This window comes from Hypoxylon trugodes (assembly GCF_022578975.1).
Source record: "Hypoxylon trugodes strain CBS 135444 unplaced genomic scaffold F4822scaffold_10, whole genome shotgun sequence".
Classification (NCBI taxonomy): domain Eukaryota; kingdom Fungi; phylum Ascomycota; class Sordariomycetes; order Xylariales; family Hypoxylaceae; genus Hypoxylon; species Hypoxylon trugodes.
Window position 1 is genome coordinate 1,065,639 of NW_026250025.1, and position 16,699 is coordinate 1,082,337.

Sequence of the window (16,699 nt, forward strand, 5' to 3'; positions counted from 1 at the left end):
CGTTTTATTGGAGAGAGGAAGAACAGGATTGACTCTCAGGAGGCGGATAATACCCACTGCAATGACTGTTTGTTTTGTCTTTTTGTGCTCACCGGGTTTTTAATTTGGTTTTCTATGGCGATGTTGAATGGCATGTCGAGGAGTCAGTCAGTCTAGGGTCGACATAGTTGCGCAAGGTGGTAGTCTACTGAACTGCCTTGCTTGGAATGGTATCAGAGTGTACGTAACATCAGAGTTGAGTTCGCAGGCGAGTGAATACATTGCTGAACGATATGAAAGGCTTGATATTCGGATTTGTGTTGATTCGTGGAAGGTTCTAACTTAGGTGGTGAGTTGGATATGTGAGGACTGGGGTTACAAGGAGATACCCTTAAGATTGATTCGGACATGTTGCTTCGGCGTATTCTTTAAGTAGGTCGTCGCTTATCTAGGATGTGAAGCTATAATGAAATAACCAATTCACTTAGGACGATCATACGCGCGAGTCCGAGCAGATGGGATAAATAGTTCAAAATGTGATACAATATCAGGTATTATGATTCCATACCAGGATATGCTCTTTGCCAAGTTATCCGTAGACATACACCTTCTAATTATCTATCCTTTCCTCTTAGTAAAACACGCCCAACGCATAAGGGTCCCTATCTAGACACATATATACACGCAAAGCCTACCCAGCCCCACCAAATTACATTATTTATTCTTCTCATCTTCACTTATCTCCTCAACATCCCCACCTAAATCCCCAATAATAATCCCAAGAATCCAACAATTAACCAGAAAAAATGCTAACGACGCAAGCCAGAGGCCTGGGACGAATGTGCTTAAGCCGAGGAATTCGAGGTTATATGCTTGTTGTAGCCATAGTCCTTGACCGCCGACCCAGAGGGCGAGGGCGGATATACCGAGGCGTGGGTTTTGCAGGAGTGAGGAGTTGGGGAGGTAGAGTGGTAGGAAGACCATGTACCAGAGGAAGTACTGTAGTATTGTTAGAGATAAATGGTAATATCGGAGATATATTGGGAAATAGCATATGTATGTTCCGTAGCATGATAACGGGCAAAATAGATAGACTATGGGTTAAATGAGATAGAAAGTAGAAAAATAACGTACCTGGCTTGTGCAGACTTTATTGAACGTCACGAAAGCAAAGGTCTGCGCCAACATAGTCGTAGGCAGATCGGCCTTGGCGCCGACTAGGGGTATGAGAATTGTCGATAGTAATAATTGTGGCACGAATGCGACCGACTCAACCCTCAGCGAAGCGGTGCTCGGGTGCGCCGAAGTCAGGTAGAGTAGAATGTTATACGGACTGAAGTTATGCCGGTGATCGATCCGACTGACGTGGTGGAGGAACGTATGCGTGATAAACGGCATGCCGTAAAGACCGTACATGACGAGATTCAAGCCTAGAAATGTAGCCAGGCTTACAAATGCAAGTGTAACGCGTCCCGGTGTTACGAACGCCACGATCCTGTCTAGCAAGCTCGGAGCATTTTGTTCTCCTTTTGCTTTGGACACGGCCCGACCCATCTGCTCCGCATCCATCCACCACACAATCGCCGGCGCGTAGATAAACGGGTATATCTTAAAATGCACACCCAGCCCTAACAACACGCCCGCGAGGACAACCTTCCTCTCTAGCACAGCCCACAGTAAAGCCATAACCAATACTCCCAGAAGACCTTCGGAACTCCCGCGCGTGCTGATCGTAGCGACCATAGGATTCAACAACCATATCGCGGCATACGCGCATGCGCGATCGAGGGACATGCGTAGGTACGGTCCGCGCAGTACGCGGATGATTAGGTAACCCGCTAGGAGATCCGCGGCGGCGAATAGGGCTTTGCCGGATGAGAACCAGAATGTGGACGGCCAGGTCGTGGGGTATAGGAGCCAGGCTAGGAGGGGTGTGTACCGGTATGTTTCGCGCGCGTAAGGCGATGGTGGTAAAGAGGGGGAAGGTGAGGGGGATAAGGTGAACCGCGCTGCGTCGGTAAAGACCAAGTAGTCGATGTCGGTGTATTTGAGTGGTGAGTTGGCGTCTTGCCATAACCCGTATAAGAGCATGACGACGCGTAGGAGGGTTGCGGTTGTGAAGAGTAGGATGGGTTTTGTTACGAGGGAGGTTATTTGTGAGGCCATTTTGATCTGATACGAGGAGGCTTCCTTTTTACGTGATGTGATGTTGATGAGGCGAGTCGATGGCCAAGGTGAGAGCTCCTATCCGGAGCTACAGAGGGTGCGGATATGTAGCTTGATCAGAAAAGCAAATTACCAGCACTTGCGATGCCTAGGACAACTCTTTACTCGGCGATGTTGAGAGGCCTCTTTTATATGAGCCTTGTGCACCCTCGTAGCATGTACATAGCTCATAGATATAACTATATTATTGAGAATATCTCATAATGTTTTTGTTGCGCTTTTATAAGAGTAAGACACATGTCACGAGAGTTAAGGGAAGCTCAATGTACAGTGCACGCGCTGGTATCAAGACACACGGCTCGGCATCTCTTCGGCTAATATATACATCAGAGTTTGATGACTAAGGCAATGACATAACCGGGAGTTTCTTCTCGTTCTCTCACTTTAAACTCGTTCATTTCAATATGTTCCATAAGTTTCTTTAATTAATTGCGTCGATTCAGTAGTGAGGGTAGATGCCAATTGCGAGTTGCTCTTCACCCAGAGGAATTTGAGCTTATTGATACCAGCTGGATTTAAGGCTGTTGTATCAACCCTCCATTTAGTACGATACGAAAGTCTCATAGCAACTCTGGACCATTCTCTCAGGCAGTGCCTCCGGTTCGGCTCGCGCCATCGTTATTCTTTCAGCTATATGTCCGAAATCGAGATTTCACCTTAGATTAGATTGCTTAATACATCTGCAATGCCCCCACATGTATGTTATATTAGGTATTTCCGCCATCAATTCGTCGATGGCTTATGATATGATAACGGGCTTTCGCATATGCGTCAAGTACGACGCCGCTACCAAGCAAATTCATTCAATTCTAAGGGTACATGTCTATAGCAAAACTTACGAATCATAATGGGTATTTTGCTTATGCATGCACACGGCCGTGCGTTCCGATGCATACATATGTACTGACAAGTAATCCCATCAAATTATGAAGCCCATCACAAGCCTTCCTATATCAACATACATTCAACCGGTATATGATAGCCTACCTATTTTCATATTCTGTAGAGGCCTCTTCCTAGACCTGTCCTACCATACTAATGCAGATAACCTGTCATGTAGCAGGACTACATTTTGCTTTTTTCAGTATTGAGTTGGTATCCGTAACGTTGTGTTATGTGAGATTCAGCAATGATGTCCGAGATAATAGGTGCCAGAGGTAGCCGAGCAGGCTCACCCCCTCCTACCTAGATAGGTATAAGAGAATCAGCATCAGTCCAAAGTTCCGAAATCATACACTACCTCCTTTATTGTTCACTTCAGAGCATATTTCGTTTTCAAGGTCGATAACTACAAACCAGCTTGCCCAAGATGGTGTCTTGGCCCTTTGCAGTACAAAAAAAGGTTAAGGAACTCGATATCGTCGTCGTCCCCGAAGGCACGGACTTGTATAAATTGGAACGAGGATGTAAGAACGGCGGGCGCAAAGAGAGCTATGGTAACCATCCCCTTCGTGAAATCAATTTGAACTATCCACCTACCTAGGTGTCGTTTTAGTCCAACAAACTAACTATAAGTTCGTTGCTAGAGAGGCGATTTACCACCAACAGTCAACTTCGAAGTACCATTAATAGAGCCAGCGAAAAGGGACAACAATATGAGACAATGGCCATTTCTGCGACTCCAGGCGTACCGGAGGTTACCTTTAGTGTGGGTGACAATTTTACCAAACTAATAGTTCGTCGTCGCAGTTATGACGGAGGTATTGCCGGCCGAATACCTAGTAGGCAGCTACTCGTCGGAGCGTCTTCTACATTCAACGGATTCTTGTTATCAAAATGGCAGAAGTATCAGCACGTGCAAAGAAGCTTTGTTGAAGGGGATGGTGCGGTTACTGAGCGTCTCCAAAGAACTCCACCTACGGATAACCCGTCAAATAAACAAACGCCCCAAGATCAAGTGTCTCAAGATCACCTGTCTCAAGATGAAGGATTTCAAGCCGGGACACCTCAAGGCACAGGCGGTGCGGATGATAACAACGGTCGGTGGAGCTGGGGCGCCATCGCAGGGAGTCTCTTTATCGCCGGAGTGGCTGTCGTAGCCGCCATCTACTATATAACACGGAAACCCCCATACAACGCCTCCAAGAAGGTCAGGTCGGTTTGGATGAATCTCCGGAGCTGGTGGGAAAAGAGTACCTGGCGGGGAAAAGGTAGTTGGTGGGAAAAGAGTGGCTGTCATTTTTCGAATCTTTAAAATCATTTTAAGTACCATCTTAGATAAATTAATGCTAACCTCCTTTTTCAACTCCTAGTAAATGATGTTGTATTTTCTAAGTTTATTATCACTGTCCGAGGCCATGAAATTTTACTTTTATCAAGCTTGAAAAATCGCACCTGCCACTAAGGTCAGAGTTGGTTGGTTGGGGGTGGGGTCAACAGCTGCTGACGGCTGGCTATTGAACTCTTTTTATTTACCTAGGTTACCTACGATAAGAAGTATGATATCGACCCATCGCCATCGTCATAACCTGTTCATAATCTATACATTTTCACAATGTCCGATGTAGTTGTTCCTAAGAATCGAAACATGGGCGTCAAGAGGGACTATCAAGGCAAGGAGAAAGGCTCGGATAGCAAACCTGTTAGAGACATACCTCGCAATGCGTACACTTCCATGTTTGAGTCTTTTCGCAATGAGTTGGATGAGCATCACGATCGTCGCATGAAGATTGGAAAGGTTTCGAGAGATGTCACAGCTCTCAGTAAGAAGATGCAAGTTATTTAACTTCATTAAATCCTCCGGTTTATTTGCTAACATATTAACAGCATTTTCTCATTACAACGGTAATTTTCACCTTTTCGTATTTAAGAGTTAGCTACATTTAGAAAATACACTGTAGCTCACAGCATCTCCCAGCGTCCGCAAACTGAACCAACCGATCCCTCGTCACATCCAAGGAGACATCGAGGCAAGGCTAAAGGAAATAGCCGAACATCTCTCTACCATCGAAGAAGATGTAACTGGAATGAACCGCTACCGCTATCCTCTCATCTGCCTAGAGGAATTCGTCGAAGCCATTTCATTTTCTCACTACCTTCAACACCAAAAACTCATAACCCCTGCCCAAGCACAGGAGGCTCTACCGGCAAATATAGCACTCACATCGCCGGACTACGTATTCGGAATCTTCGACCTCACTGGCGAGATGATGCGCTTCGCTACCGCCGTCACCGCTCTGAGCGGAAGTATGCCGGGACTCAGCACCAAACCCGACAATGGCGAGTCCGCGGCTAACCGGACCATTCTCAACGATATGCAGGACGTGAGCTCTATGCTGCAGATCTGCCCGCCCTTTGGTGGTCGTCCTGGTACCTACTCGAAGAAATTGAGTATTATGATCGAGCAAGTGCGTAAGGTGGAGAGGCTTGGGTATGGTATCACGGTGCGTGGAAATGAGCGCCCGAAGGGCTGGATGCCGGATATGAATGATGCTGGTGGAGGTGATAGGGAGCAGGAGGATGTCGTGATGGATTGAAGAGTGTCTGTTGGTTCTTTGGGTGTCATTTGTCGGCTATTAATGTCAGGGCTACGTTCAGTGACTGTGTTGCGGTCCTATTTTGACGGAGCTATGATGGACATTTGTCTGTCGCCTATGGAATATGAAGGTCGGATAGTGGACAGGCTTTACTGTTGAAGTCTTTCCCTACCTCTCTCAAGCTACGAAGAACCTCGTAATATGTGGCATAGAAACTATATCAATATGACGCCCGACCTTTGGAACCACACCATTATCAAGATCTACATCTCATCCTAATCCCACGGCGAGCTTATAAGCTAATTAGACGTTGTATGCTAAACCTCCGATGTGTCCATTTTCTGCAGGCCATATGGAACTCCTATGTTATTTGCTCTCTAAAAGAGGGAAACACAGAAGCGTCTCTCTATTTCCCTTTATTCATTCGTCTGGATATTGCTCGAATGGCTCATGGTACTTGATATCCACCGGATATCCACGCAGAGACCTAGGTACCTATGTATGCAACTGAGATGATTGGCTATTCCTCCCACACCCTCACGCGTACCGGCGCTGAATCTAAACCACTTCTGCGTCTTCTGGGTAACCACACTCATGTATAAGTTCAGCTCCCTTTCATTGCCGATAGCGATCTGGATTTAGCATAGATCGCGAAACAGCAACTGCATACGCCACCTCAACGGAACTGTTCCATGATTCTAAGGACCCTGGGATATTCATAGGTATCGGAGTCCACACTTCTGCAGCAACCCTTAACATACCTAGGTACATACACCTAGCAAGTATGGGGCGGGACACGCGGCACATATGATAAGTAGCGTATGCTACGTGCCGTCTAGGGCGCCATCAAGATCAGAAGACCGCCTAGGCAGATAGTACCTAGGATATATACCGTCAGCCGTAGATGAGCAAAGCAATCTATCAAACTTCGTTTTTACTCAGTATATTCATTTTAGATGCAGTAGATAACCACCCCCTAAAGGCTGCGGAGTTTACTATCCCACTTACATCGAACAACCATTAAGGTAGTAACTCCGACTTTAAATGCGGACCTATAACCCACAACTCTCGCAGACTCGTCGGTCAAATAAGAAGACGAGAGATTAATAGGTGCATAGTTATTATTAGAGCAGCGAGGTAATCTCATGCGGTGCCCCCCCTTACGTGCTGCACCAGGGACCGGTCGCTGTGTTTGTTTTCCGAAACATGGACCCCTTTTTTTATTTTTCCTCCTGCATACCGAAGATATTTTGATTTTTTTCTGCGTGCTTTTGCTTTTGTAGAATATGCAGGCGACGTGTTTAGTAGGAGATGGAAACTTGCAGCGAGAGGACCCGATGGTGAGGTTTTGATGTCACCCTTTTATTTTAAGATTTTTTTTTTTCTTGTTTCTTTACATGTAGGTATGCGGCTCCCGATACCTGGTACGCTGGGTTGCATACACGTAGGTAGGGTGTAGGGAATGTTTGCTTGCGCTGGCACGTCAGTTGCCGGGGCTTGCTTGGGACACTTCCGCCGTCGGTCTGGAACCGAGGGTGAGGCTCATTTCACATGGACGTCGTTTTGCATACTATGGAGCTAGGTATACTCTTTCGCATTGGATCGGCTTCATTGCGAATCTTTATCCTTTTAATTGTCCGGGTTGTTGTTTTATAGACTTATGAACCGTTTGATGTACTTCACTCCGTGCCCGAGACAGTGCTCTGTAACGCAAGGACCAGGGACCCGGGACCCGGGAGAGACATCACACATGCTTACCTATTGGATGTTCTAATTGTCATATTCCGATCAGTCTAGAGCGTAGCTAGAGAGATCAACTATTCGACATATCGCTTACGTGAGATCTTACCATAGTAAGAGCATTTAAGGGCTAGGTACATACAAGGGATGTTTTTGAGCTTTGATGAGGACCGGCAACTTCGGTATGGATACAGTGGAGAATGGATAATTGAGCAGGGGCTAGAATATTGCGATTTTTTCCAATGCTACGCTGCAATGCCCCGAGATTGCACTAAGCGAATATATGATAGGTTACCCCTTGAATACTTTCTCCTTTAACCTGGGAACTCTCTATTGACTTCTGAGAAGCCTAGGTAAATAGAGATCTGATCGTTTCCAAAAAGAAAGATCCATGTGAACACATCGAATCCTCCTCACGGCAGCTCGGTAATGCGAACTTCAAGAATAGGTAATGACGCGCTTCGCTCAGCTTCCTCAGCTCCGGGGGACTGTGGGGTACAATCCGGGGTAAGGCAAGCCAAGGAGAAGCTATGTAATGCCATATGGTCAAGTTACGGTATTGAGACAACCCTAAGAACTACCTAAGACCTCCCTACGTACCTAGCTACCTAGGTAGTAAGTAAGTAAGGCGATCTTAGGGGGAGGACCCATGTTAGATGTCAACCGCACGAAGGGAATCGCCGTAATAAGTCAAGTGACCAAAGATGGAGTGATGGGGAATGTCCAAGCTTTCTAATGACGGAGTAGAATGGAGCGATGAAGACTAATTGTCTAGACCGACTTGTGTCCTGAGAGTCTTGGAGATCGTGATGGTGGAGGAGGATGGACAAGATGAGGGGAAATATCGAATTCCCCCCGCTCATGTGGGGGATTAGCGAGTTGAGTGAGCCGTGTTTCTCCTTCAGTTGGGTCCTGGTGGTACATAGGATTCTATGTGTTCACTTTGAATGGTACAATACGATGCTGCCACGATCTACCTACCTACGTAGTACATCCTATACCCCCACAACTTGTCGTTAGTGTGACGATTTATTGCTTTCTCTTTCCTATTCTCTCTTCTTTTTGGAATATACAATTGTATTTTTATGGCAACTTGAACGTATGATCCCCAAATATTTAGGTCAAGATCGTCTACTTGCTAAATGCCTAGAACATCCAAGCTGCTGGTAGTCTAAGCAAGAACGGCGGGGTTTTAGGGTCTTTAGATACCCGAGAGAATGGCTAACAGAGCGACGGATGCGGAAACAATGCGCACATGGCACATGAGGAGAAGAGAAAAAAATAAGGAAAAAGAAAAACGACGTCATGAGCCCGAACTAGCGGCGACAATTGCTAAAGTCTTTACTTTTAGGCTCTTCCAACTCCGGTAAGAATAACGAATATTAACCCTCACGTCAATTGAATCAACTAGGTAGATCACCTAGCAGCCTAGGTAATTTCCAATTCCGAATTACGCGGCGGCTAGGGAATGATAATACTAATATCAATGAGATTGGAAGATGACATTCGGGTGATAGTGCTGACCGTAGGGACATTTACAGCCAATTGTAGGCTATATCCCGTATGCATGTGTTGAACTAGGACCAACAAGAGGCGTACCACCAAGTAATCATTGTGATACGTGTAAGTATTCTTCCGCTTGTACTGGGTGGTAAGTGGTCAGCCCGTATCAATCATCAGCCAGCCTGCCTAGGTAGTTCAATGTCACTATCACAGTTACAGCTTCACACAACAGCGAATATTTTGTAGCTTGTGTTTGCTGGAGGCCCATAACTTTCTCTTGGGTTATTTTGACTCCCCTCTTAACCACGTTTTCTGTAACGTTACGAAATCATTGAAGATAACTTGACTTCAAAACAAACATGCTCAATGAATACCTAGGTATGCGGCTCGTCCCAGTTATCGGTAACCTATAGTAATGGTGCTACTTCTCTGGCGGTCTTGGGTTGTATTTGTGTTGCACTGTCCCTCCTTTTCATCGAGTCGGACATCCAGATATCGTCGGCTTACTATATGCAAGACGCGTTTTTGACCAGTCGTATCGGTGGGTTTCCCTTCATTTCTGCTGAAAAATGAATGCTGCTGTGTGATAACAAGACAATGGACCAACCAACATACTGCATTTCCTACCCTACCTTATTCTTGTGTTCCCTAATACAAAAACGAAATATTCTTACCAAAGACGTGCCTGCGCTGAAAGTAGAGATATGGCGTTGCTTTGGAATAATTAGAATAATTAGAGCCAAGCCCTCTCCTCTCAACAGATTACCTCACGGAAATCTAAATGAACCTGGAACCTCGTCCCTTTTCTCCGGCACCTGGGGCAGGGAAGATGCGCTAGATTAATAGAAACAGCCCACAGCAGCAGAAGTCTAGCAGGGATCTTCGAACGAGAGGGAAGAACTGAGGGAAGCAGACCACAAATTTCGCGAAATTTCAACCATTCATCCGGGTCTTATTATTTAGCAAACACAGCCCAACTCACGGCCCCAGCCTAGCTTCTAAAACCCCAGTTTCACGCTTTCAGCTTAGTTAGTACAAAGACGAAAGACGCCATACCCACCCGGTTCGGCCTGTGTCTTGCCCCTATAGGTAATCAGCGTCCGGAGCGAAACGATCCCTTCTTCTTCTAGAATGTCCGGTACCCTCTTTTCAGCGTCAAGCCACCTGATTCAAACGTGCTGCACAACATGAAAAGGGGGTCGTCGGCGATGCGGAAAGTACATATATAGAAGTACCTACATATGTTAATGTAGGTTAGAATAGATAGGGGGAGGTAAAGCTCCATCACACACGTTTGAATTTGACAACCTGGATTACGTCGTCTCTATGAATTGTGTGAGTAACCAACAGTAGGTGTAATGTGTTTTATTTCGTTTTATTCGCATTAGTCAGTCGGAACAAGAAACCCGGGATTAGCAGAACGAGCCGAGCGGCGGGTTGTTATGCCACGGATCACGGAACACCCATTTTCATCAAATGATATTTGATTTTTGAAAGGGATTCTTTCTTTGGATGCAACCCAATCTGTTGGCACATTTGCGTCTTTGTACCAAACACATACCAACTACGTAAGTAGATACGTATGTATACCACCTAGGTACTGCTGATGGTACTCAATAGGTAAGTAAGTAATTCGGGGTGATGCAACTTACTGGGGTAGCTTACCCCGGAAGACATACCAATCATACCAATCGGTGATCATACACTGATGAAAAGGGAATGAACCCCTTGTCCCCCCAAGGAATACCAAGCATTAGCCAAGCTTGAGCCTATTGATGAGAGAGAGAGGAGATGTGGAGTGTATGTTAGTTATGTTTAGTTGAAGTGAATTGGGGGCAATTGAAGGAAAAAGAGAGGGAAGAGAGAAAAAAAAAGATTAAACCCCATCCTTGTCTCCTTTATTTCTTCCCCACTGCTGTAGCTCGTACCGTACCAAAGTACCTAGGTAGTGCATGTACCTAAGTATCTAAGTACGTACGTAGCTGTATAGAGGGGATCGCATGAGGATAATAAGCTACAGTACTACATTAGCTTATACAACCCCTACAACCCTTATACCACATGCAGACTACCTAGGCAACATAGGAACTACTCCGTAGACAAGAAGCTTAGCTCTTCTATATAGTGGACATTCCTAGGTACATATAGTAATTGCTAGGGTAGGTAGTTTAGGTACTAAAAATTATTATTTTCTCCGTCTTCTTCTCTCCCCCGTTCCCCCAATTGAACCCTCCAACCCTTCCACCCTCACCCCCCCAGGCGACCCAGGCTACCAGGCCATTTCCCCATTGCTTAATATTTCCTTCCGCGTTCTTATTTAAGGCATTGTCTTCCCCCAGCCTTGATCCAAGTCCCCTTCCCCCTACTAGGACTCCTTTTTTTTGCTTATTTCTTTTCCTTAGTCGCGGAGAAGAAGCAAATCTTCGGAACTCATTAAGCAGCAGTCAGTCAGTCAATAGAAGGGATCCACAACTTCAATTAGCAAAGCAAGCAGCAACTTCGCGATGGCTTCCAACGAACTGCACCAAGAGGTGCCCGCCGCTGAGAAGGGCATCGGCGCTGGCGCCCCAGCTGCTACTACCGGCGTCAACAACACCAACGGTCTTACCGCCACCCAGCGCTACGATTACGGCGGTAACCCGTTATACCACGCTCATTCCGGCCCAGACGAGCGTCTCCCCGCCTTCGGTGGTGAATTTCAACCTGGTCTATACAAATCCATCCAGCACCGCAAATTCGCCAACCCTGCGCCTTTGGGTCTATCCGCTTTCGCCCTGACCACTTTCGTCCTATCCCTCGTCAACGTCGGCGCGCGCGACATCACCGCGCAAAACATCGCTTTGTCTCTAGCGTATGGATATGGAGGTCTCGTGCAACTCTTAGCTGGCATGTGGTGAGTACCCTGAAAAACCTCCTTGCATACCTAATTCACGTTTTCTCCATCCCTCGATCCGAGTATCAGAAAAAAAAGCAAAAAACCACGTGTTGGAACCGATTCCGTACCCCGGATTTTTTTGCCCTAAATGACCCCTTACTGACGTATTATCTCGAATAAAGGGAAATGGCTGTCGGCAACACATTCGGTGCCACTGCTTTGTCCTCGTACGGCGGCTTCTGGATTTCCTTCGCGATCGTGCTTACTCCCGGCTTCGACGTGTTGGGCGATTACACGACTGATGCGGATAAGGCCTCGGTGCTCGGTTTCTTCCTAATCGGATGGTTCATCTTCACCTTTATCCTGCTACTGTGCACCCTGCGCTCGACCGTCATGTTCTTCCTCCTATTCCTCACCCTTGACCTTGCATTCCTCATGCTGGCCTGCGGAGAATTCGCGAAGTCTAACGGTGCTACCAGCTCCGGTACCAAGCTCGGCCAGGCTGGTGGTGTCTTCGGTCTGCTAGCTGCGTTTTTGGCTTGGTATAACGCCTTTGCTGGTATCGCCGACTCTAGGTACGTTTATTTCGCCCTCATATTTTCTAATCATGAGCATGTAACTAACGTTGGTATAGCAACTCATTCTTTATCATCCCCGTCTTCCACTTCCCATGGTCTGAGAAGGGCCGAGAAGCTCGTGCCAAGTCTGAGCGCGAGACCGCTTAAGTTGTTTTGGGTTACTTAATATAGCAGGCCATCTGTTGTGTTTTTGAAAAATGAAAATGGGGATCCAAATAGTAGTTTTTCTTGGGTCTAAGTTTGGTAATTCGCAGTAAAGCCGTGCGCGCGCACGGCGCGTTCTGTAAATTGAGGACTATGTTATATGATACCTATTATTTGTTTACTACTTAATGCTTGTAATGCAATTGTGGGAAGCTTCTTTTCGGGATATGATATCCGCGCTGAATGATGGGTGAAGATAAAAATACTTAATGAAAGAGGATGACAAATATTATGGCCTGTCGGGGTTGTCGTAATTGCTTTTGTGGTTTATGAGGGAATGCTAATATCTAACGAGCTACGCGCGACTTGATTTTTCGGGACGTTGTCCGTTTCCATGGCTTTATATTGAGCAGAGGCATGCACCAATTGTTAGGCATAGGTGAGGAGGAAAGGTATTGAAAAGCATAGTGGTGGCTATATTTATCCTTTTATCTCCAATCGTAAAATGCAATATATCCTCATTCATACCTGGTAATACCCCTTAAGCCTCGAGTAGTCTTGAAGAACTCACTCTGAGTTACTTGATATCTCGTCATAGGTCATAAAAAATGCAAGTTGATCACCTAGTGTAGAGTACATATGAGGTTTAAGTAGACGAACAGAGCATCTAGGGCGAGTAGGTAGAAAAAGGGATTGATGATATCCGGACACTTCAATAATATGGCCCAGTTCAGTGACAACAATATGAATCGTTAGTCGTGATAATACACGAGAGACTGACTATATGAGACTTCTACATGATCTCCCTTCCCATCATGACCCCGTAAAACCGAACCTCTTCTCCATTGAATTCCCTATCCCTTAAAACCAACATCGCCGATCGGCGGTCTCTCATTCATGAGAGATAACATGCGTTAAATCGCAAAAGAAACTAGGTGAGATATCACCCGGATAGTAATATGCGACTAGTCTTCGTCTGAATCTTCTTCCTCGTCATCATCATCTTCGTCCTCGGCCTCCACGTCATCGTCAGTCTTTACCCCACGTTTACGCAAGAAATTCTTAAAACCACGGCTCATCTTAACAACAGCCTTAAGATGTTTATCCGTAACAGTAACCATCTCCACCCCATCCTCCAGAGCCTCAGACTCGGCCAAAGCAACAGCAGTCTGTATCGCATTTCTAATCTCACGCCCATTCCAGCGCAGACTCTGCACATCACGGCTCTCATACGCGTACTCGCGCGTCGCCACGCTAACATATACCTTCCCACCACTATCCCGTTCGAGACGCTCAAAACTGCTCAGCCAAATCTTCTCGCGGTCGGCGTCGGTGAGCGCTTTATAGTGCAGCGCGACGTGGATACGCGATGTAAACGCAGAGTCAAACGTCTTAACGCGGTTCGTCGTTAAAAACAACACACCGCGGTAATACTCCAGCGCGCGTAGGAATATAGATACGAGGCCGTTGCGCTCGATATCCATCATGCGCCGCGACTCCAGATAAACATCCGCCTCATCCAACAACACCATAGCGCCGAAGCGTTCGCCGAGTTGCAAGAAGTACTCTAGATTCTTCTCGACATTGTACGAGTTCGTGCTTAAGTCACCGCTGGTAAGCGAGAGTAGAGGACGGTGCGTTAACTCCGCCACGCATTCCGCCGTGCACGTCTTCCCTACACCGGGGCTTCCGTGAAGTAGGAAGATCCGTCCTTGTCCCTTGTTCTTGACGAAATCGCTAGGCCAAGGACTGACCTGGCCATTCGCGCTTGCGAATTTACCGATGAGTGCGCGAACGGTGAATTTTACTTCGTCGTCTAGGACTAGGTATTTAAACGCTTCCTTGTCGAACTGCACTTCATCCAAATACTCGACGTTAAAGTGACCCCACCGTCGTTCGCCGAGGATGAAACCTGGGACTACTTTGCTTAAGGCGAGGTAGTATAAGTCGTATTTGGGCGCGGCGTCGGTGGTTGGGTCGAGGTCCTCGAAGGAGGAGAATGGACTTAGTTCTTTGGTGCCGGATTTGTTGCAGGCGCTGCACCCGCAGCGCGGACCGAAGTAGGGGAGTTGGTCTTTGCGCGGAGGCGGACGATTGCGGCTGTTTGTGTTGGGTGGGGAGGGGGAGCGTGGGCGTCGGCTGTTGGACCCGGGGCAGTCGTAGGAGTATCGGTTGAATCCCGCGCAGTCGACGATTACGCGGCCGCTCATGTAGCCTGTGGCGCTTGCGGGGTATTCCCAGTTATCGTCCGGACTGCGTTCGGCTAGACTTCCGTCGTAGGACATGTAACTCGGAGCTTTGGAGAGTTCCCAGACTTTTCTTCCGAGGGCGATGTGCTTGGCTTGGATTTCCTCGGGGTTCATGTTGTGGTCTTCGCCTGTGAAGAAACGAGCTGGGATGACGGGTAAACCTGCAATGGCTTCTTCTCCGGTGAAGGGGTCGATGGGGAAGGCATGCATCATCCGACAGAATCTCTCGGTAGAGTATGAAATGTTCCAGCAATTGACTACGTGAGAAGTAACAGCGCCATGGCTATTGATGTAGCTCTCGTCGACACTAGAGATGACGAAGGGAGTCCATCTGTGGTCCTGTTTCGCATATACAATCTCGCCGGGCTTCAAGATCAGGGGTAGATTGTCGAAAGTAGCCGATGGGATAGGGCTGTTGTGTCGCTTTTCTTCTTCGCGGATCTGCTCACCGAGGGTCTTCTCGAGGAATTTGAGAAGAATGTCGATGTGCTTGGCGGTTGTGAAGACATACTCCTGGTCGTGGGTCTCCGGCTGGATAACCTTGTAACGAGCAAGAGCCGCACGGTGGTGGACTAGGACGGTATACGGTGCGCTGACCTTGGCGGTATCCCCAAGGAAAGACGTCGAGGGGTAGTATCCTACCACGGCTCGGAGGGCATTAATTAAATAAGGAGAGTGGATCACCATATTCGTCGTCTCGACCTTGGTAATCTTCATCTCCGAATCATCGTCTTTCTTGTCTGGGTGGCCGTAGTCATCGTATCTATTATAGTTCACGGGAGGGTTCCACCTGGGGAACCGTGGAGGTGGAAGGTAGTCATCTTGTCTCTTTTGAACTATGCTGGCTGAGACTTTAGTCACGATCTCTAGGACTGGCTTCTTGGATGTAGATGATCGGTCGTCGTCCATATCATCCAGTTCGATGTTGATGGGCTCTTGGCTACGACGAACTGGTGATATTGTTAGCAATCGAGCCGTATGATTGTAGGGATATTAGAAAATTCAATTACCATCAATCAGCTTACCACCCCATCCCTTGTACTGCAGTACATAGCAAACGTCCGGAACCTCGTCGTCACCAAGCTCCTTGGCTGCACCGTCATTAAGAGCTGCTTTGGCGACGAGGTTCTTAAGCTTCTCTACGTTATCTGCTTCATGTTGCATCTCCTGAAAACTCCTGTTGGAGGGACCAACCTCCTCGAAGCTAGCAATGGAACTGGTGTCATCCATCTTGGGAGAATATCTGCTTCCAAATAGATTTAGAATAGGGGAAGGAGTGTAGTATGAAGAAGTTAGGACTTGGGATTTAGAAGGAGTGACTACGAGGGGTTATAGGGAGGAATAAATAAAGCAAACTCTCGTCTGCCCTATCTTACCTTCCATAGCTTCACCCGTTCGATTAATAGCTCGCGGTACCTAGGTAGCTTCACGCCACATCGGCCTCTGATGCAGTAGTGCTGACTAGTTGCCTGGATATGCAGTGTTTGACCAATCGCCATGGAGCTTGTATAGAGGTTTATAGCCCGCGGCCAAGATGTCCCTCGCAGGGCTGAGCATCCACCCAATAGAACCGATTAGAGTTGCTACTTAGATATCGTTATGTAGGCAGCCAGCGGGGTCCGGGGCCATGATATGATGCAAGAGGCAGAACTTCAATATCACCCCATAGGTAAGAGTCAGACGGTGACACAACAGGCATAACTGGGCTTTCTGCCTAGCAAGCCGTTCTCCCTTATCAAATGGGGCGAAGCTCCTATATTGCCTGCGGATATCAACGAGTCCTGCATACTTAATGGCATACGGCGTGAGGACTGGGGAAGCTGTATTAACATGAAGTCACCTAGTCTGCAGATTAGGCATATCGCGGGAGATCAGATCGGGTTAGATCGTGAAGAGGGCTAGTGGTTGTATAAGATGAGGCAACCGTGA

General features: G+C 47.1%; 5 protein-coding genes across 5 annotated transcripts; 3 read left to right on the forward strand and 2 right to left on the reverse strand.

Annotated features, from left to right (window-relative positions):
- Window positions 1-476: 476 nt before the first annotated feature.
- Window positions 477-2,264, reverse strand: F4822DRAFT_58349 (glycosyltransferase family 50 protein). Its single transcript, XM_051463692.1, has 2 exons — window positions 1,114-2,264; window positions 477-978 (listed from the first exon to the last, which is right to left on the reverse strand). The coding sequence occupies exons 1-2, from the start codon at window positions 2,143-2,145 to the stop codon at window positions 694-696; spliced, it is 1,317 nt and encodes a 438-aa protein (XP_051309784.1). The 5' UTR covers window positions 2,146-2,264; the 3' UTR covers window positions 477-693.
- Window positions 2,265-3,079: 815 nt separating this feature from the next.
- On the forward strand, window positions 3,080-4,499 carry F4822DRAFT_418346 (uncharacterized protein). Its single transcript, XM_051459522.1, has 2 exons — window positions 3,080-3,641; window positions 3,732-4,499. Exons 1-2 carry the CDS (start codon window positions 3,515-3,517, stop codon window positions 4,397-4,399), a joined length of 795 nt encoding a protein of 264 aa, XP_051309785.1. The 5' UTR covers window positions 3,080-3,514; the 3' UTR covers window positions 4,400-4,499.
- Window positions 4,500-4,627: 128 nt separating this feature from the next.
- F4822DRAFT_58395 (Translin) lies at window positions 4,628-5,845 on the forward strand. Its single transcript, XM_051463693.1, has 3 exons — window positions 4,628-4,917; window positions 4,972-4,989; window positions 5,063-5,845. The coding sequence occupies exons 1-3, from the start codon at window positions 4,700-4,702 to the stop codon at window positions 5,679-5,681; spliced, it is 855 nt and encodes a 284-aa protein (XP_051309786.1). The 5' UTR covers window positions 4,628-4,699; the 3' UTR covers window positions 5,682-5,845.
- A 5,002-nt stretch (window positions 5,846-10,847) lies between these two features.
- Window positions 10,848-13,056, forward strand: F4822DRAFT_418360 (GPR1/FUN34/yaaH family-domain-containing protein). Its single transcript, XM_051459523.1, has 3 exons — window positions 10,848-11,817; window positions 11,982-12,374; window positions 12,434-13,056. The coding sequence occupies exons 1-3, from the start codon at window positions 11,429-11,431 to the stop codon at window positions 12,522-12,524; spliced, it is 873 nt and encodes a 290-aa protein (XP_051309787.1). The 5' UTR covers window positions 10,848-11,428; the 3' UTR covers window positions 12,525-13,056.
- Window positions 13,014-16,689, reverse strand: F4822DRAFT_418363 (P-loop containing nucleoside triphosphate hydrolase protein). The gene is made up of 3 exons (XM_051459524.1): window positions 16,147-16,689; window positions 15,781-16,013; window positions 13,014-15,720 (listed from the first exon to the last, which is right to left on the reverse strand). Exons 2-3 carry the CDS (start codon window positions 15,998-16,000, stop codon window positions 13,487-13,489), a joined length of 2,454 nt encoding a protein of 817 aa, XP_051309788.1. The 5' UTR covers window positions 16,001-16,013; window positions 16,147-16,689; the 3' UTR covers window positions 13,014-13,486.
- Between the last annotated feature and the right edge of the window lie 10 nt (window positions 16,690-16,699).